This window comes from Haliotis rufescens, unplaced genomic scaffold (genome assembly GCF_023055435.1).
Source record: "Haliotis rufescens isolate VD_foot unplaced genomic scaffold, xgHalRufe1.0.p SCAF_65, whole genome shotgun sequence".
Lineage (NCBI taxonomy): Eukaryota > Metazoa > Mollusca > Gastropoda > Lepetellida > Haliotidae > Haliotis > Haliotis rufescens.
Genome location: NW_025964356.1, coordinates 2,214,024 through 2,235,599, shown reverse-complemented (window position 1 = coordinate 2,235,599; position 21,576 = coordinate 2,214,024). Strand labels below are relative to the sequence as shown.

General features: G+C 38.3%; 1 protein-coding gene across 5 annotated transcripts in view; it reads left to right on the top strand.

The window, feature by feature from the left end:
• Positions 1-21,576, top strand: part of LOC124118187 (rab11 family-interacting protein 4-like) — a 297,536-nt gene that overhangs the window by 56,540 nt on the left and 219,420 nt on the right. For all 5 annotated transcript variants that reach the window (XM_046480299.2, XM_048387107.1, XM_048387106.1 and 2 more), the window contains exon 4: positions 19,025-19,221. In XM_046480299.2, the coding sequence (XP_046336255.1) occupies positions 19,025-19,221 (197 nt within the window). The remainder of the gene's footprint in view (positions 1-19,024; positions 19,222-21,576) is intronic.

Here is a 21,576-nt window from a genome sequence, read left to right as displayed (position 1 = left end):
AAGACCGTGTAATTCCCTAATACTGAACTCCGAGTATGGTACACTGACCGTGGAATTATCGTAGTAGGTATCCAAGAGTCCGTCCGAGGCCACCTTTGAGCTTTCTTCCAAATTATCTATGGTACCGAGTTCAGCACACACAGTCCGAAGAACCTTAGTAGTCTACGCGGAAAGTTTTTCTCGTCGTGAGTAGTCTACAAAACCTTATTCAGCGGCTATCGGAGACAAAGCTAGGGGCTTACGAGTACGAGAATTCATAAGATCAATATCTGGAGCACCACTCAGTCGCAATATTCCTTTACTATCTATCGTAAACTTTGAATAGTCACCACCAATTGGGGTTTCTTTAAAGGTATCGTAATAATCATTAACGGTTGATTGTAAAAGTTCATCGTTAAGATTCGTAAAGCTGGTTTCATCAGTACCCTCTTCGATTGTACTAGGGTTATCAAAGTCATCTAGATTAAAATCATCCCTTTTTAATTGTGCCCCGCCGCGCGAAAGCGCGAAGCGGGGGATATAGTATTCACGACCGTCCGTCCGTCCGTACGTCCGTCCGTACGTCCCACCTGTTTGTTGCCGCGATATCTCAAGAACTAAACACTGGATTGTCTTCATGTTTGGAACTATGGTGTATATACAGACACCGCAGACACCAGTCGGTTTTGGTGACCTTGACCCCATTTTCAAGGTCACAGCAGGCAAATCTGCTTTTGGAGTTTGAAAACAGAGTTGCCGCGATATCTCAAGAACTAAACACTGGATTGTTTTCATATTTGGAACTATGGTGTATATACAGACTCCGCAGACACCAGTCGGTTTTGGTGACCTTGACCCCATTTTCAAGGTCACAGCAGGTAAATCTGCTTTTGGAGTTGGAAAACGGTGTTGCCGTGATATCTCAAGAACTAATCGCAGGATTGTCTTAATATTTGGAACTATGGTGTATATACAGACACCGCAGACACCAGTCGGTTTTGGTTACCTTGACCCTATTTTCAAGGTCACAGCAGGCAAATCTGCTTTTGGAGTTGGAAAACGGTGTTGCCGCGATATCTCAAGAACTAATTAATTGCTGGATTGTCTTCATATTTGGTATTTTGGTGTATATACAGGCGGGGGACATTTCGTCACTTCTGTGACAAATACTTGTATTAAACATAAGGTTACATAATTTCAATATAACAATGTCTTCGCAAAACAGACGCAAGTTAAATCCACAACGTAGAATTTGAGATCCATTAGGGGTCAAAGCAATTCGTCAGTCTGTGACTATAACTAATAACCCGAGTACCATCGATCAGAATCAAACGCTTCTGGTTCGCTTTCCTAATCTCGGTGCACACGATGTGTTAGTTCCGGGAACTGTCCGACTAGCATTTACGATTAGTTTGACTTCTGCCGACGTTAACAGGGAGCCTGTTCAGAACATAGGTCGTGCTATCGTTAAAATCGCGATTAAAATTAGCGGTAATGAAGTTTTGAGTATCGACGATAGCGATGTATACTATTGTTACATGGATCTCTGGAGAACGGATAAAGAGCGGGAAAACTTACAGTACCAAGGTATTTGTAATCGGAACACATTGAGACTGCGTGTGGGTGCTTCTACTGGTGATAATACCATAATAGAATATAAGGCTGTTGCTGATGTATTAGGTAACCGATTCTATATGCCGCTAGACTTTGAATTACTAGTTTACCACATGCCCTTTTATCAAGCATCCCTAGGCGATAAGTTAGAATACGAACTCACTTTTAATGACTATGGTAGAGTAATCAGAGCTGCAGAAGATGCTAGCTATTCCATTGACAATATCTCACTGGAGTATGATATGATAACAGATCCTGAATTAGCCAGACAAATTCGTAACCAGTATACAGGAAGTTTAGCCATTTTGTACGATCGCATGCTTCGACATCGAAAGATCACGAGGAACAAAAAAGATACGACGTGGAATATCAATCTAAACGTCCCCACGTTGAAGGGTATTTTAATGTCGTTCGAGGACCCCTCCGATGCATTTAAGAGAAATACCGAGAAGTTCTACAATCCCAATATTACAAAAGTAGAATTGACTATCGAGGGCGTTCCTAATCAACTATATAGTCAAGGAATGCTAGTGTATCAACAATGGGATGAGATTAAAAAACTCCCTTCTATAAAACGAAGCCCAGAAGTTAATGCGGTCGTGAAAGATCTGTCTCTCGGGGGTGTATCGATGGGTGAACACCTCACCACGAAGTACGCGCTATGGCTCGACATGCGAACAACGGACGATGACCAACTACACGGCAGTGGTAGGAGAATAGAAAATGCCAGTGAGGGTGTTACTATACAGATAACGAAGCTCCAGGAATCAGCTGGTAAATTAAACATATATTTGTATGTGATTATGGATGCGCAACTTAATATACAGAATGGACGATTCGTGCAAGCAATCTATTAATAATGTTTTACCTAAAGAACGGTACTGCGCTATCATCTGCGGGCAAACAGGTTGTGGAAAAACAGCTTTTATTCTAGATATTTTACAAAGTCATTATCGGGACGTTTTCGATCATATTATTATTGTGTGCCCGACTATAAGTGTTAATAAAACATACCTATCGAGAGATTGGGTAATGAATGACGATGGGGTACACAGAGTTGATCCGGGCGATCGTTTACAAGACTGTTTACGAGTATGTCACGAAAAATACAAAGGAGGATCAAACCTTTTCGTAATAGACGATTGTAGTGCGAGTAAAGAACTAACCAAAAAGAAAGATATGCTTTCATATTTAGCATTCTCCAGTCGGCATACTCAACATAGCATTTGGGTACTTACTCAAAAATACAACTCTGTCCTAAAAGATCTCAGAGAGCAGACCAAATGGGTAGCACTGTTTCATTGCAAAGACCGAGATTCATTCGAGGAATGTTTACGCGAAAATGAATGTTATTTATACCAAGTCCGAACGAGATAAAGTCAGAAAACTGTTAGCTTCAACGAAGCACTGTAAACTCAATTTAAAACCTGCTCAATCAGCTGCTTATGCAATTGCTTAGCAAAATTATAGCAAATATTGCAAAATTATAGCAAATATGGCAAAATTATAGCAAATATAGCAAAAAGATAGCAAATATAGCAAAATTATAGTAAAAAATACAAAAAATACAAAAAATAGAATATTAGCGGTGACATAATGTGGTTTGAAATCCTCATTCTGTCGCAACAGTTTATTATTACGGGCTATATTGGATATGCCATATTATATTATGTTAGACTTAAATATCTCCTTAGGTATTACATTATGGAATGCGACGAACTCATCGAACAAATGCTCAAAGATGAGCCAGAACCTATGACAGATAAATCTTTAGATGGACATAGATAAAGACTCGCCGCTTTGGCAGCCGGTTGAAAATGTTCCCAATATTTTGGGGGAAATTATACCATCGAAAAAATGGATAACATGACCGACGAAGAAATTAAAAAAACTGTATCAGCGTTACGAGTCTAGACTGGGAGCTACCATGACTAAAACGATAGGGTCGGCTATGTTACAACTATACACAATCCGTTGCTCCCTATCCCGGCAGAACATCGCCTGTATTTATGCGAATCTCTCGAGAAAGATCCATTCATCGAACACGCTATAAGCTCAGTGAGCTGTGAGTTTTATCATAGATACGGAATGTTCTTAGCTCCACTCACCACAGCTTTAATAACGGCTAGGTATTGTCAATTTAAACATACATGCCCACTTAATAATAATGGAGACTCAACAAGTGACACCACAACAGATTGCGGAAACACAATCACAACAAGTGACACCACAGATTGTACAACAAGTGAACGAGGAAATAGCCCCGATTGCACAACGAGTGAATGAGGAAGCCAGAGTGACGAGGAAGAACCAAAAAAAAATTGCAGCTGGTAGGAAGGGCGGGCTGGCGAGGAAAGCGAAACTAATGCATAATTCAAATAGTCGTCCGATTAAAACTTGGGCACTAGTAGGAGTTGTTGCTATAGCAGCCGTATGGTTGTTTTATAAGACCGGAGAAGAGAAAACGTCACCCCCGATTACACAACAAGTTCAATTAGAGGTTAGCCCCCATATAATGCTATAAGAAGCATGACTACTCCAGTTACAGACGGAAAAATGTTGGTAAACGCAACGTATCATTCAGCGGTGGTCAGCGGCTTGGCCATTTGCTATGCCTGTATAGCTAAAATGATTACAAAAGCCACACCACCCAAGCTAGATTTTAATGGTTATGATATCGGTATGGCCATTCTCGATATTGGATTGGCTATGGCAACAAAAGATATGCTCATCAAACAAGGGCTTATCCCAGAAGACATAATGAAGTAATTAAACATTTGAATATATTATATTCATATAACTATGGCAACAATTGCGATGATGGTCGGTGGAGCTGTTGTTAATGCTCTAGCTTTTTCGGGGAGTAATTTTTTATTTTCTACTTTGAGGGAAACAAACGCTAAAGAAGTTGAAGAGGAGCGTTAACGACATAATAAAGCATTAGAACAACTCGAAGCAGCCCAGTCACAAGGGACCAGATGGAGAATAGAGAGATTCGATTTTATTCATGATGAACTGCGTAGGGAGGGACATTCAATTCAAACGTTTAAGGATGTCGAATATGCCATGCACGAATACTTCCTCGTTTATGGGAAAAAACTTGACCAAATGCCAAGACCAACAATGAGTCAGTTTTATACACCGTCAGAGGCTCAGAAAAACCGAGAGATAATATTCATAATATTTGGGTTGACTGGTGTGGCGGCTTTTTTAGGTTACACAATAACTATGCATAAACCATGACCTAGTTAGGGCGGGCGGGCGAGCGAGCGAGCGAGTCACTCTGACTGCTAATCTATAAATAGCCATGTCTCACCAGTGGAGATGTGATTTGCATTTAGACAAATGATATGATAGATGTATAACCATGAATCTGTGCAGATTTACACTCATGGGGAAGCAGACTCAATGTAACTGACGTTCTGTGGGTATTTACTGTGGTATCCACTCTTATTACATCAGGCGGGGAAATGTAAATTATACATGTTCTGTATGTGGGATAGGGGTCAAAGGTCGTTATTGTTTATGTAAGAAACACGGTGCAGATAGGGTCAGGAACCAGATTATTTACTCTAGGAAGAGAGATTACATCAATGAGAGGAATAGGTTGGGGAGAATACGTATTTAGATATATGAAAAACAACCAATTAGACATTTGACTCATTTTGCATATACCATTAAACCACAATGGTTTTTGTGAGAGAGTTGAAGGCTTTCGCAAAACAACGTGGTCTACATGGATATTGTCGAATGAGAAAAGCTGAATTGATCGATTTACTCGGTTTGGAATACAACAAACCCCAGACTGTTAGAGAACTCAAAGCTCAAGCAAAAAACAGTGGGCTGAGAGGTTATTCTCGAATGAGAATTGATTGCTTTACTAGATAATAATGATGTTGATAATAAACAACAAGATGATGTTGATAAAAAACAACATGACGATGTTGAGAAAAAACAACAAGAATTAAAATTTGTACCGACATCCGCCAGCATTGTTAAATATCTAAGAGGTTGGAAGATGGATATTAATTCCATCATGGATGTTAATGATGTTAAGCCCATCGTATCGAGTAAAATTAACAAGGAATTAGATGATTTACATAGTATAAAATACCAGCTGACGATTAAAATGTCATTGAGTAAAAGTAGCGCAGACGATAGCGCCGAATATACCAAACCATATTTCCGAAGCAATCAAGAAGTTATAACCGAATCCGATACTATAAACGCATCATTAGATACATCAATTCAGAGGATACAGGAAACTTTAGAACGCTGGACTGATAGAGGTTCGGGTTGCGGTGTGGATAAAATCGATAGTTTATATTTAGATATAGCAAATTATATGCCCTTCAAAGGTGGATCTTATATAGAATTACCCCCGTATTATAAAAAGAAAAAAGCCATAATTAATGTAAAAAATAAAGGCGATGACTGTTTAAGAATGATGATAAGATCTGCATTGTTCCCCGTAGACAAACCTCAAGATAGACCTAGCTATCCTCAAAACGATGGGCTCAACCTCGATGGTATAGACGAACCTACACCAATATCACAAATTGATAAGGTGGAAAAGCAAAATAATTTAGCTATAAATGTTTTCGGACATTCTTCTAAAGGCATTGTTGTACACAGGATAAGCTCCGCTCCGCTCCGGAACATATTCCCAGAATCAATTCATTTCTGATCGAAAACGATGGTAAATATCATTATACATGGATAAAGAGTTTAAGCAGACTATTATGTGATCAAACAAAACATGCAGGAAAGAAATATTTCTGCGAAAGATGCCTGCATGGGTACAGCAGACAAGATCTATTAGAAGCGCATAAAGAAGACTGCAGAGGTGTTGGACAGAATGCTATCAGGATCGATATGCCTAAAGAGGGGAAAAATATGTTAAAATTTGAACATTATTGTAATCAAATGCCAGTACCGTACGTAATTTATGCTGACTTCGAAGTGCTTATCAAACCTATAGAAAATAATCAAGATTATAATCAAGATAGTAGTTTTACGTACAAAACTCAAACACATATTCCTTGTGGGTTTGGATATATAGTTGTAAGGTATGATGCGAAAACAAACCCGCCCGTGATTTACAGAGGTCCCGATGCAGCGGGAAAGTTCCTAGAATATCTACAAAATGAAGAGAGAATAATCAGGGAAAAATTATCGATTAAGAAACCCATGTGTCAGACGTGGGATAATTGGAGGGCCTATAAGAGGTCAACGAATTGTCATGTTTGTAATAAACCTCTGAATGGAAACTCTGTAAGAGATCATTGCCACGTCACTGGTAATTATCGGGGAGCCGCGCATAAACTAAAAATGAATTCTCAAACAATACCCATCCCCGTTGTGTTTCATAACCTTAGAGGATATGATTCACATCTCATTATGCAAGCTATCTCAAAGACAGACGGCGGCTTAACATGCATTCCTAATAATATGGAAAAATACATATCATTCTCGTTGACTAAAACTATACATTATACGGACAAGGATGGGAAAGCCAGAATAAAGCAAAGTAATGGACTTAGATTCATAGACTCCATACAGTTTCTGTTATTTTCCCTGGACAATTTAGCTAATGCGAACAATCCCGATGACTTTGCGATAACAAATAAATATACCGATAGGTTAACGCGTCATTTGTTGCTGAGAAAAGGTGTATATCCTTACCAATATATGGATGATTGGTCTAGATTCGACGAAACTAAATTACCACCTCTTGAATCATTCTATAGTAACTTAACAGAATCTAAAATAACCGATGCCGATTATGAACACGCTCTGACGGTCTGGAATAAATTAGGTTGTAAGAATTTAGGCGATTATCACGATCTGTACTTAAAAATCAATGTACTGTTAGTTGCCGATATATTCGAGATATTTAGAAAGACATGTTTGAAACAATACGGCTTTGACCCGGCCTGGTACTATTCCAGTCACGGACTATCGTGGGATGCATTGTTGAAGAAGACCGGCGTAGAACTAAAACTACTCACAGATTACGATATGCACTTGTTTATTGAGAAAGGATTAAGAGGTGGTATATTGATGGTAGCGAAAAGGTATTCTAAGGCTAATAATAAATTAGTGGAAGGATATGATCCAAGTAAACCCGACAGGCACATATTATATCTCGACACCAACAATTTGTATGGATGGGCTATGAGTCAACCTTTACCCAAGGTTGGTTTTGAGTGGGTCAATGATATCGAAGTGGATGATATCCCAACAGATTCCGATAAAGGGTACATACTAGAAGTTGACTTGGAATATCCAAATTCGTTACATAAAGATCATAACAGTTATCCGCTAGCTCCCGAAAGAATAATGGTTAATAAAGATTGGATGTCGGAATATCAACACTCCTTGATGGGTAATACAAGGTTAGCTACCGTAGAAAAACTCGTTCCAAATTTGATGGATAAGACAAAATATATAGTTCACTACAGAAATCTCCAGTTATATCTATCGTTAGGTATGAAACTTGAGAAAATATGCAGAGTTCTAAAGTTTGATCAAAGCCCTTGGATGGAGCCCTATATAAGGCTGAACACAGATTTAAGAAAGATAGCTACCAGCAATTTCGAAAAGAATCTATATAAGCCCTTGAATAACTCAGTATTTGGTAAAACTATGGAGAATCTAAGGAAGCGTGTTGATGTTAAATTGGTCAGATCTAATGAGGAAGAAAGACTCAGGAAACTTATAGCCAGTCCGGCTTTTAATAGAAGCAAGATATTTGATAACGACTTAGCCGCGTTGCATATGCAGAAAAGTAATATAAAATTCAACAGACCGGTGTATGTCGGTATGAGTATTCTCGACTTGTCAAAACACTTAATGTATGACTTTTATTACAACAAACTTAAGAAGCAATACGGCGATAGATGCGAGGTGTTATATACCCACACAGATTCTTTGTTGATGGAAATACAAACCGAGGATGTGTATAAAGATATGACAGTAAAAATAGATATGTGAGACACGAGCGATTACCCAAAAGATAATCCACTGCACTGCGTAGTAAATAAAAATGTTTTAGGTAAGATGAAGGATGAATATGCTGGGACCCCTATAGCGGAGTATGTCGGATTAAGACCTAAGATGTATTCTATAAAGAAGTCCGATAATGGGGAGATAAGAAAAGCTAAGGGTGTTAAGAAGTATTTGGTAAAAAAGCATATCAAACACAAACAGTATAAAGAAGCATTATTCAACAGTAGAACGTTCAAACACGAGATGAACTCTTTAAGAAGTTACAATCATAGGATATATGGATTAAGAATGAACAAGACATCATTATCCCCCTTAGATACAAAGAGATGGATTGATAATGATGGTGTAACTACCTATGCTTATGGTTATGGTAATACTATATCGTTGGGAACTATGAGCAACTCTACTCGTACAAATGCCCTACCCGGTCCATCTTGAAGATAATAAAGAATAGGCTCTCCTTCTTTCGTAACCAATCTACTAATGTTATATGTCTTAAGGGACCAAATCGGATCGGTTGCGCAACGTAGGCCTCCTTCGAGTTCACCGGGCTGGTATAAATATCTTACGCTTACTCTATCCGGAAGTTTTTGTTCTTTGCCTCTCCTCGGTACTGAAGATTACATAACTGTGGAGTCAATAGCTTACAATATATTTCTATCCGAGTCAATGCTGAAGAAGTGTGAAAGAACATACCTTTTCGATATTTTGGGAAGGATAAAAACGGAAGGTGTCGACAGGCTACAGTAATGACCGTGACCTCATTGATAACTCAGGGGGACCTAATCTTAGTTCAAACTCTAGTTGAGAGTGGTTTCCCTTTGTATTCGCCCGGGACACCTTGCTCAATGTTACAGTTTTCATAAGGCGCAGAGTTCCGCTGTTATATTTTCTGGATCACATTTGTGTCAATGCTTTAGTCTTTATTTTCGCATTTTATAAAATTATATCAATCTACATATGTAAAAAAAACCATAAAGGTTTCGCATAAGTTTTGACATCTAAAATCGTGTGGGACAGGTGGTTTTGAATTGAATATTAACTATACAGTGTAGTATTTATTGTCTTAAAGGAAATACATGTGATCAAATGTTTGTATACAATATCTAATATTTTTCTTGCAAAAGTAATTGTAATTTGTTTCATTTTAAATTCAATACCTATGTTATCTATATCATCTTGAAAGACAAATATTTGATAAAAAAAATGATTAAAAACTGTCTGTTGAACAATTGCATTCTTTAAAAACATTGATTAACGGCATATAACTAAATTTTCGTTGGGTTCATGGAAATTCCTGCATTCTGATTAGCCGAATTTGTCACGTGTTATTGCATTCATTTCCCAAATAAAAAATGGGTTCCCATGCTCATTCTGGTTCTCATCAAAATGTAGCATAGTTTGCAAATTCCAATATATGTTCGCAGAAAAAAAAGGTTAATGAATGAAATTTACTGATCAATATAAAATACACATTTTCAACACAATCTTTGCATTCAATAAACTGGTTTTAAAATATTTTGGTGTTTTTAATATTTAAGTCTACATCTTCCCATTTTATGTTTAAAAAATATATAGATATACTTGAGACCATTCAAACAATAAAATCGTTGTCACGTTTAGGGTCAACGGACAAATACTAGTAAATGATCCTCAGCAATGCTGTCAGACAAGCCAAACATCATTGAACTACGTTCTGGAATAGATTTGACACATTACAAAGTATTTCGCTCCTTAGTCAGATTTAAATGAAATCAGACAAATCAGTTTATTAGCTCTACTTAATTTAAAAGGATATAAAATGACTACATTATATGTATGTTTACATTAACTTGTGGCGTGTTCCATGAGACAACATAACTTGACAATTCCGAATTTTTTCTCTTTGCGAACGAAAATTAGTGTCACTTTTAAATTTTGAAAAGAATTATGGATCTAGATAGATAAAAAATAATTTCATCATCTAAAGACTTATAGCTTGATATTGTATTTAAGTCCTTGGTTACTTCGTGAAATATATTGGATACATAAATAACAAAACAAACTTAACAAGCTTAGATTGTCATAAAATCTTGCTTGTCGGTGCGCTGCTTCCTGAACGTATAATGTTGGTGTTTACACTAATATAAACTTGACTTTTGACATAAACACAAACATATACAGTATACATCACTTAACATCAGACTTGAACACGCATGTTAAATGCTGAACGCATATGCTGTTCGATCAAAGGTCTCGTCATTGTCATTTAGAATAACGTCCATTACTTTTGTCCTTGACTTTGTACGCGATGTGTTTATATCATAAAGTTCTGCACGGTCACGAGAGGACTATTTGAAGGGAAAATAGTGAAGTATCTTTTGGCACATTATTTCCATTCTAATAGCTAAAGTGTGGTAACACTATACTTATTGATTTTAACATTTTTTGGCTTTGAAAAATGCTATTGCATGGCACACGAATGCTTTTTATGTTCGGTTAGTCATGGCATCTTTTATTATAAGAACAACACGTCTACATGTAGGACATATGTAGGATTGTACAGAATTTCACTCAAATATGTGCGTGTTAAACAATGTGACCTGACAATGGGATCATGAATTCCGTGTCATTTATCTATGTTGTTGTTATTGTCAGCAGCTGGGAAACCCCCGTGACGTCATTGGGAAACACCCGCTTTTTCGATCTCTAACACAAATGAGTTCTCTGTCAGGGTTACGATAGGTAGATCTATCGTAGCTCTAAACAATCTGCGACAGGTTTACGATAGTTTCGAAAATCTATCCTATCTTAACCTTAAGATATCTTATCTTTGAACGTAAGTTGTTAAGATTTATCTTAGCTAAGATTGTTTCGAAAATCTGGGCCCAGAAGTTGCACCCGGCTCCTCTTCAGCTGAAGCAGATGACTGTTCAGGAGGGCTGGAAGTATAGTGTGTTGGAGAACTGTTAGATGATTGTCCAGGGGACGTGTCAGCAGGAGTTGAGACTTCAAGCTCCATTACAGTTCCTGCTGTTTCCATGGATTCCCTCTATTAGCTTCAGTTCTTTCTTTGTGATCTCGACCAAAGTAAGTTCCATTAGATCCAGCAATCTGAGACACTGGTAGACTAATCGGATCTGGTAACAATACAAAAACTTCCTCAGTGCTTTCACCTTTTGACTCCATGAGTTCTTGGTATTCTTTTTCCTTCAAGGATACAGATTTCGTTGTTCCTGCCTTTCTTTCATTGTTTTTCTGAACACTGGTTCTGCTGGTATTGACACTGGTGGCAGGAGCATGTTCCGATGAAGTGTCTTCTTCGGTCCTTTGCCCTCTTCCTGATGCAGTGTGAATACTGGAATATCTCTTGAATCAGTGTGAACCTCAAAAGGCAGGGAATAATCGGCATAGGTGAGTATTGGTGGTTCAGATAAATGACTGATGAGAGTATCAAATGCTGTTTGCTGTTCTTCTGACCAGATCCAATTGTTGTTCTCTTTTGTAGGTCGCCTGCTCTTCTTCTTAGGTCTTCCTATGAGCAAATCATTCAGTGGCTTAGCGATCTTGGCAAAATATTTGTAGTACCCGGTAAATCCTAGAAATTTGTGAACATCTTCTGTATTCTGTGGTACTGGCCAGGTCTTTAGAGCTCTAATTTTCTCTGGATCAGTCTTAATTCCATTCACAGATAAAATGTGACTAAGATAATTCACCCTTTCTTTGAAAAGCTCACATTTAGATGGTTTTAGTTTGAAATACTGCTTCCAGTCTTTCCAAGTGCTCGTCGAATATGTTGGAGAATATGATGATGTCATCAAGGTAGATTAGACATTCTCTAAGATTCAAATCTCCCATGCCTTTATCCATAAGCCTTTGAAATGTTGCTGGAGTACTGGTTAGACTGAAAGGCAATGTATTACATTCATAAAAACCTAATTTTCTGACGGAAAATGCATTTTTCTCCTCATCATTTTCCTCAATCTTAACTTGCCGGTATACAGAGCGTAAGTCCAACTTGGAATTGAGTAGGGATTAGGAACTGTTCTTGAATTCATCAATCTCATGTCAAGACAGAATTGGAGACTGTTATCTTTTTAGCAGACTAGGACCACGTTAGATGAGTAGGGACTGTGAGATTCTCTGATGGCTCCACATGCAGTCATCTCATGTAAGTGTTCCCTTACTACTTTATATAATCAAGGAGGGATTCTTCGATGGGGCTGCTTGAAAGGAGTCTCATCTGGCAACCTGATTCCATGCTTCACAGCGTTGCAACAACCTAAGTATGTGATACCTGAAGACATGATGCAATCCCAATGCTGTAGTATGTCAGAGACGACTTGCTTCTGTTGAAGATGGCTGTCAGAGAGATCAATCTTTGTTTTGCAGTTCAGAGGAGAAGTATCTGTGGTGTCCTCTGATACATGATGAATCCTTCTTCTGGGCTTCTAAGACTGAAAGTCTATCCAAGATCTGCTTCAGAAGTTTGTTGTCCGTCTGGGGCTGTTGTTTTGGCTGCGCTAGTACCAGCTTGTCCAGTCTCTTTATAACATCTGATAGCTGCTGAGATATCTTGGCAGAATAATCCTTGACGTGTGGCTGCTGTTGGATCTTGGATCTCATCCTTGGATGTGGCTCTCCTTGCATCTCAAATTCAATTTCGCTTGTGGTCTGCAGAAGATCCTCGAAATCCTGTCCTGAGTAAAATGCAGGTCAGGTAGCATTTTTTAATGTTTCGCGAAATAATTCACTCCAGAATCCTGTAGCTTCCTCTATCTGTGGCTCTCTGTCATAGAGTTTCCAATCTAATTCCCCATGATGCAACGGATTCAGATTCCTGTTGACGAGTCGTGTAGAAAGCTTGCATTAGTGATTCCAGATTATCCACGGTGACACATAGTCCTTCCAGTTTCCTCACGATAGTGTCAACTGGAGCCCTCTCGCCTAGTGAAAGTAGAACATGTGATGCATCACCTCTGAGGGACTTCCATTACAGCCTGAGACAATAGCAGGTAGGAAGGCATCATCTCAAATATGGCATCTCTCCCATTTCCAAGTTTCAAAGGATGACTCCATTTTCGGTTCAGTTTTTTCCCCCGGAAAAGTGGGAAATCCTAGGCAACTGAAATTGGTACATCTGCTGGTTGAGAGATCCTCATTGAACTATTTGTAGGGTCATGCTGATCATTGGTATTACCAGTTGAAATCCTAGATGTCTTGGCGTGATAGGCTCCCTTTTATGTACTGGCATACATACGTTGCTCTGGTGAAGCCAGAAGGAAGGGGGTACAAGATGTTTGTTATACCAGCCAGAAGTAGTGAGACATGTTTACATCTTCTGTTCATCTTCCTGTGTTATGGGCTTGTCATCATTCCAGTTCTCACCTCCAGAAGCCATGTCGCTAGTTAAGTACTGATACAGGACTATCCATTGCAAAAAACAACAGAAGCACAATCACCCAAGTTCCCATTATCCTCAGGGGTAAACAAGGAATAATGTGAACACACTAAGTACCTCACTAACTGAAGCCAATATACAGTAAAAAAAATAATACAAATTTGTGTTAAACACAAGACCAACTGCTCACTCAGGAAGAGGAAACAAACCAACACAAACCACGGATGAGAAAGCAAACTAATGTCCCAGATCCACGAAGGATACTGTGTAAACCGAATGTCAGTTCATAGTAAAAACATCAGGTATCGTGTCACCAGTAATTAAAAGAAAACAGTATGTAACCTACATGACTTTATTAAATAAGATTTTCTATAAACGCGGACGCAAAGTACCGATGTAAACACCGTAGTCAAGTACAAGTTACATTACCAGATGTAAACACGCGTAGTCAAGAACAAGTTACGTAACCGGATGTAAATATGTGTAGTCAAGAACAAGTTACATTACTGGATGTAAATATGTGTAGTCAAGAACAAGTTACATTACTGGATGTAAACACATGTAGTTAAGAATAAGTTACATAACCGGATGTAAACACACAAAATGAAGGCACGGAACGCGAGAAGTGACCGCGAAAACAAGTGCTTGTTTACAGTTGTAAGTGCAAATGCCGATGATGTGGGTCGCGCTCATTCTCATTCACACAATGAAGTAAATACAGTGAAGAATAAATAAACAATCTAAGAAGTTCAAGGACAAAGTCCAAGATGAGAAAATTATCTAAGTAGACATATCGTTTATACAGATTGTCTCCCAATATCTGGCACTAATATTAATAACTAGTATCAACTAACTTATAATAAATAACTGCAGTGTTAGTCAATATTCTTATCATCACATAATGAACACTTGAAGTACAGTGATCCCTTGCTACAACTCTACCCTCGGGGTCCAAATAATTGATGAGCGTTATCGATGATCAGCGGTTTAACTGAGGTGGAGTCGCAGGTGGTAGATGACCAATAAAACAGTATACAGGCTCTGCCTACCTAACACCATCTACGTTGCACGTTTCAGAGTTTAAAAAAAGATTAGAATAGAAGTTGTTGATGATTCATAGTGTGAAAAAACATTTATTGAGTATTAATGTGCGTTTTAAAAAACCCCCACATCATATCCTTTCAGCAAATTAAGATGAATAAACAGGTATAACAGACTTGGTCAGTATAAAGATGAAATTTCATATAAAACATCACTACACATGATGATTTACCATTTAAGTTGTATTTCCTGCTCCCAAAGGCATTGTTTTATATGCAGTGATTAAGATTACGGTGTGTATTTTCTTGTAAACTAAGCCGAAACTAGCAATCAGTTGTGCACACGTTTACTCCCAATCTACTGGTGATACAGTTAAAAAGTACCCAATGATACAACTTGAAATAATTTTTATGCAATGGTCGGAAGAAGTTGTATCTGAAATTATTTTTATCAGGAATAATATATTCCAAAGTTGTGTTATTTTAGATGCAGCTTTCACTATATATATTTAAAATTATAAGAACCATAAGCATAGCACTTTGGTACAGGTGGTATGCCGGTAATATTTTTATGTATGGAACAATCTGACCAGTCACCATAGGGACTTCCCGCGATACATGTAATTCAATTGCGAAAACATTATGTTCACATTTAATAGTCCCAAAATTATTGTAAACATTATTATAATTATATAACTAGATAGTATAATAATGGGATTGAATTGAGTACTTCAGTTCGGATTTGTTGACTTGTATATCCGGTGTTACCTTCTCGCGATGATCAGCTGATAGTGTTGTTTTTTTTAGATTGGGGAAAAACATCGTGTTAGTGTAAAGCTTGACCTTATTGAAAATGTAAGTAAGTTTTGGGAGCTATACGTTACCGCATGCTATTTTGAAGGTGCAATAGCGAGGGAACAGTGTACTTAAGATTTGCATTCTGTATCGTGGGGTATCGATAAATAGACCCATGTGTATTGTGGGTCAGGAATATCGGTGTATCATTTCACCCTTAATGGCAAGAGGGCACGGGTGGCCCTTTGATTGTGGGTTTTGAATCCCGGTTCACCCCAATTATGTTTCTAGGTTAAGCCCAACTCACTCACTCACTTAATGGCAAGGCTCATACAGGCTTTAAAAGGCCTTGAATTTGAAGGTCTCTCTTTAAAAGCCTTGATTTTTGTGTCAAACTTGAAAAGCCTTGAAAATAACCCAAATAGCTTGAAAAGCCTTTAAAGGGGCACTGATCTAACGCAATTCCCCGGACTGGTTGTTGCCTTTGTTATTGTTTTTTCCCCCGTGAGTACCCGGATGATACGCAACGCAACTGAGCGTGACCAGAGACTGGGCTACCGTCTGCAAGGACAGCTAAATAAACTTGGAGGCTGGAGGCAATATTTGTTTTACGCATTTTTGCATAAACACTGATTGGTTTACTGTGATCTATACAGATTTCGACAAAGGGCGCATGTTAATTAATTTCTTCAGCCTAAACAAGCAGACAAAAAGAACAGCGGAGCTCATCGGATGTCGTCATTTGGAAATACCCCAGATGGTTATAGTTTTATACTAAAAAAAGTATCCATGCAGTGAAAGCATTTTCAGATTTTGGCTTGCGTCGATAATACGATTACTACTCCCTTGTTGACATCCACGTTTTCTCATATAACCCTTCACTTGTGTATTTGTCGTCATTCACTTGATGCTCAGTTAATGAATTTATTACAGGTACAATTAGTGGTAGCACCAGTTAGATTACCTGACAAAGGTTCCCATTTGGCATTTATTGTGTCTGGGGTAGTTATTCAATCTAAATCCAGGTTTGAAGTGAGGTGAAATGTGTGTTATGTAATATGCACGTGGCAGCCCAGCAAGAGATGAATGATCAGTTGATTTATTTTTTTGGTAAATCAACGGAACGTTCCTAGTCATCAAAGGATTAACAGAAAATATGTTGATTGATTAATCACTGTTATCTTGCACAGTGGATATGTCAAGAGTGAGTGTTTACATGTCTAGGTTTACTAAAACAAAGGGAATACACTCATACCATGGCGTGAAGTGCCGATGTAAAAACAACATACTTTGTTCAAAGGGTTAACTTATAATACGTTGATTGATTGATCATTGTTATCTATCACTCAATGGATTTTTTAGGAACCGTGAACGTTATGAAAATAGTTGTCACGTGGGCTTTCTCAGCCGACCATTGAGACTTGACACCTATGTAAAACACCTGAAACAATCCAAGTGATCAGTTGAGAAACGAACACAGGTTATAATATCCCGAAACGACATATATCTTTTAAAATATTTGATTGTTACTGAGACACGTGACATCGATTAAGTTTCTTTGTACATCTGCAGACGAGTGGGATATTGTTCCTTTGTGTGGATATTCACGGATACATTCCTCGAACAAGGACGCTGCCTAAAATTTATACACATAAATTTGGTAGGTTGTAATTATGATATTTGCATTTTGTTTTCCTTCATTTGAACCGATTCGTTCTTGTTTCTCTACGTCTTGGTTGAGAAATTCTTCAATGCGGGATAGACGTTGTTTTCACAGGTCTTTTCCTTTGTAAGCGTGTATATATTACCGTCAATTTGTAAAATGTGATTCTCTCAGGCAATTTATAAAATGTGTAAATATTTCAGTCATTTTGACTAAAAAATCTGTCCAGATTGATTAAGACGATCAAAAGGGCCTACAAACATCACAACAGATTATTATGTAGGATTAGAAGCCAAACAACATAGAAATGTACTTTTCTCAACGTAACATTTTCAGTCTCTTGGTGATGACATTAAACATCAAAATGTTTGGAATTCGTTATCATAATGATACAGATGGAAATGTTTTTCAGTCACTTTGTAAAATAACTGAATATTTAGACGTTTAATAAATTTGTTACACATTTGACAGTAAAAAAAACCCACACTATAAAAAAAGCAATGCTCAGGTGAAATATGTACTTTGTGTTGCAAGTCAAAATAGTGTAAACGAAAATCGCACAATTACCAAGCAAGTGACTTATCAAAACTTCGTCACCATTACCGATGCTACCCACAAAGATACCTACATTTCCTTATTATCTCGAAAACTGTATTTCATTTTGTTCATCAATGTGACCATACGCCCTTATTACTACCCATAAAAGCGACTAATGCGCTTACGAATGGCGCAGCAGAGGTCGCGAACTAGTCTAGATTTCTGCTATACATCCAGGTACTCACTGGGAAAAAACAATAACAAAGGCAACAACCAGTCCCGGGGAATTGCGTTAGATCAGTGCCCCTTTAATATGAATAAAAATTCCTTTTAACTGTTTATAAAAGTAATAAAATTCATCACAAACTTAATTTATTGGTTGTGAATATCAGTCTAGTTTGAAAATTTGTGATGTTCCTGTCTCTTTTTTATAGGTCTTACGACTAATATATAGTATGCTGGATTAAAAACATATATCATAGCCAATAACTCAACTAAAAATGCCTTGAATTTTAGTGTTCCATATCAGAATGAACCTTGTGTGGATCTTTGTCCAATAGTGTCAGTATTAATTGGAGAATGTCATGCCTGTAATAGGTCATTGGATCAGACATGCAACTGGAAGTGCTTGCAACTTTAGTTTGATAAGAAGCATGTGATTAGTTTACTCATGTGTTTGTTGAAAGCAGAAGTTAAAACCAGAAACCAAAATTTATGCATTTTGCAGCAAGTTTGAGCTTGAGGTATTTTGAGTGATGGGGCAGTTTTCTAGCAGATGCTTGCACACTTTTATAAAAAAAATCAGAATGTATATCTTTCAGCAGATTTTGTTGTAAAAAAAAATTAAAATAAAAACAAATGGTCAATGGAATATATTTTTTTTATTACTCGCCTGTTGAAGATAACCAAGTGATATTACTGAAATTTTCAAAACTGCATGGAGTCTCACTCTTTCTCCAAAACAGGTGAGGTACAGAGCCAGCACTCTTATTTTTATCTTTGCAGAGACAATTTGCTGACGGCAAGCACACTTTTGCAGAGTATGACATATCCGGCATTGATGAGACCAATAATAGTGATCTTGTTGAAAACGGTGGCCTGTCATCCAACCTAACTTTCAATTCTTACCTGGCTCCACCGACCTCAGAGGACGAAGGGGATAGCGCCATCAGTGGCAAGTCATCAGAGCTTAATGATAATAGGTATGTACACAAGACATGCAATATGAATTCCTTGAATAACTTGAATTTTAAATCTCCTTTGCTTTGTACTAAGGGTAACTATTTTTGCAATTTTCACATATGGTTTTCTTGGACACAAAAAATAACTTCAATAAGTAATGGTTGTAGTGAAATTGGTTGCCCGTAGGATGACGAGAGTCGCCATATTTGCCTATTTGGCAAGTTTGTCAGTTATCCCTTTGATTGTCAAAGCAAAAGTAGTGATTGCTTCGGTTATGCAGGTAATTGCCTATTTTACTCTTCAAAAATGGAAGCATAACATCAAGTTCAGACTTAGATAATGCGTACATATGGTACAAGCAAGAACACATGATGATAATGTGTACACCAACTAGCTCTTATCTCATTAACAAACTGAATGGAACAACTGGGTAACGACAAAAAGGGGCTAACTCTCCCCACCGTTCTGCCAGCATCAGATACCCACACAATTTCATAAATAAAGTAAGACATGTGTCCACCTGCTGGCCAATGCTACATCGCAGCACTCTGCCACACAAGCTGAAATTGCATTTATTTCAAAAGTGAAAGGCTCAGCTTAATAATGTGAACATTTATGACAGGATTTCAGCCTTTGACTTGTCCCTAATAATCCGAACAACAAACAAGTATGTATTCCACACCACTGTTTATTGAGCAGCACGTGTAACAAGTATATAAACAATGTCATTCAAACACTAATTACAGTTCTACTCACTTACATAATCACTGATCACACCTGCAAGTCCATACAGTCCTGCCACCCACGCAACACAGTTTCTTTGTTCTTTGCGACTGCGTCAAAGGCCGACACGAGCCAGCGTGCATGTATTGTTTTTGTGGAAGTACTCTACTCAGCACTTATAGGCGGTGCTATTTGGTGTGTGATTGGATTAATGTAAGGTTGGATTAAGGTGAGGATTCTCCTGTAAACCTGACAGAGGACATTTTCTTTAGATATAAATCCACTGATGCTTGAGAGGAGGGGGGTGTCCCATTCATACTGAGTCGCATTTTTGGTTAGGGGCCAGTGGTCGCATTCTTTTGGAGACTCTTTAATTTCACGATTTACAGTATTTCTTTTGAAACATGCTATACAGATCAGTAAAGTGGTGCCTTTTGATGATTTCGGATTTTATTTGTTTTATGTTTTGTTTATTTTCATGACAACAAGTTGGATTTATATTGAAAATGAGGTTTGTGCCACAAACAACATGAAATGTATTACATAGCAGGAAGTTTTATTATATACAGATATTTATATAAACATTTACATAAACATTTGGCACAACATGGGGGCTGCCTCGGTTGCCTAAGAGACCCTGGGGTCGAAGTGACCCGGGTTGACACCCTGGGGTCGTGGAGACCCGGGTAAGATAACAACGTCCTGGGGTCTTATGGACCCGGACTGTGTAGCTGTGAGAGGGATATGCCGGTCCTGGGGTCCGATGACCCGGACGATCCCTAGAGTAAGCTAGTACTGGTCGTGCTGACCGGACAGTACCGAAATAGCGTAAGTTCTTTGGGGGCCACAAGCCTTCCATGCTCTGAGTATGGAGTGGCTTATGACGCCCGAGGCAGCCCCAGGAGATAAGGTATCTACGCAATATATATATATATATATATAGGTAGCCTGATAAACAGCCGTGGAATGGACGCCAATACATGAGTACTAGCGAATGTACAAAGAACCACGTTCGTGATGCTCGTGAATACATTAGGCCATGAACGACAGGAGGAGCTAAGGGGTGGCTGGAGGGTAACGCAGTTGAGTGGCTTGCGACAATGTAGAAAGTAGCCTCGTGCGGGGCTGCAGGGTTAATAAAGGTAAACACTGTGACGTCATGTCCGTCTTACTGGGCATGCGCAGACTGTTTAGAAGTGCATTGTGGGATGTAATTACTGTAACATGATCCAGACGGCATAAACAACACGTTCGGGCGACAGAGTTCAGAAATCGTGTTGAATATAAACGTAATGAGGTGATTGACCTGTAATTGGTATATTAAATATGAACGTGTAAGTACTGTTGTTGTTGCACAAACTAAAATATCCAATTACCATTTTGTGCCACAAACAACATGAAATGTATTACATAGCAGGAAGTTTTATTATATACAGATATTTATATAAACATTTACATAAACATTTGGCACAACATGGGGGCTGCCTCGGTTGCCTAAGAGACCCTGGGGTCGAAGTGACCCGGGTTGACACCCTGGGGTCGTGGAGACCCGGGTAAGATAACAACGTCCTGGGGTCTTATGGACCCGGACTGTGTAGCTGTGAGAGGGATATGCCGGTCCTGGGGTCCGATGACCCGGACGATCCCTAGAG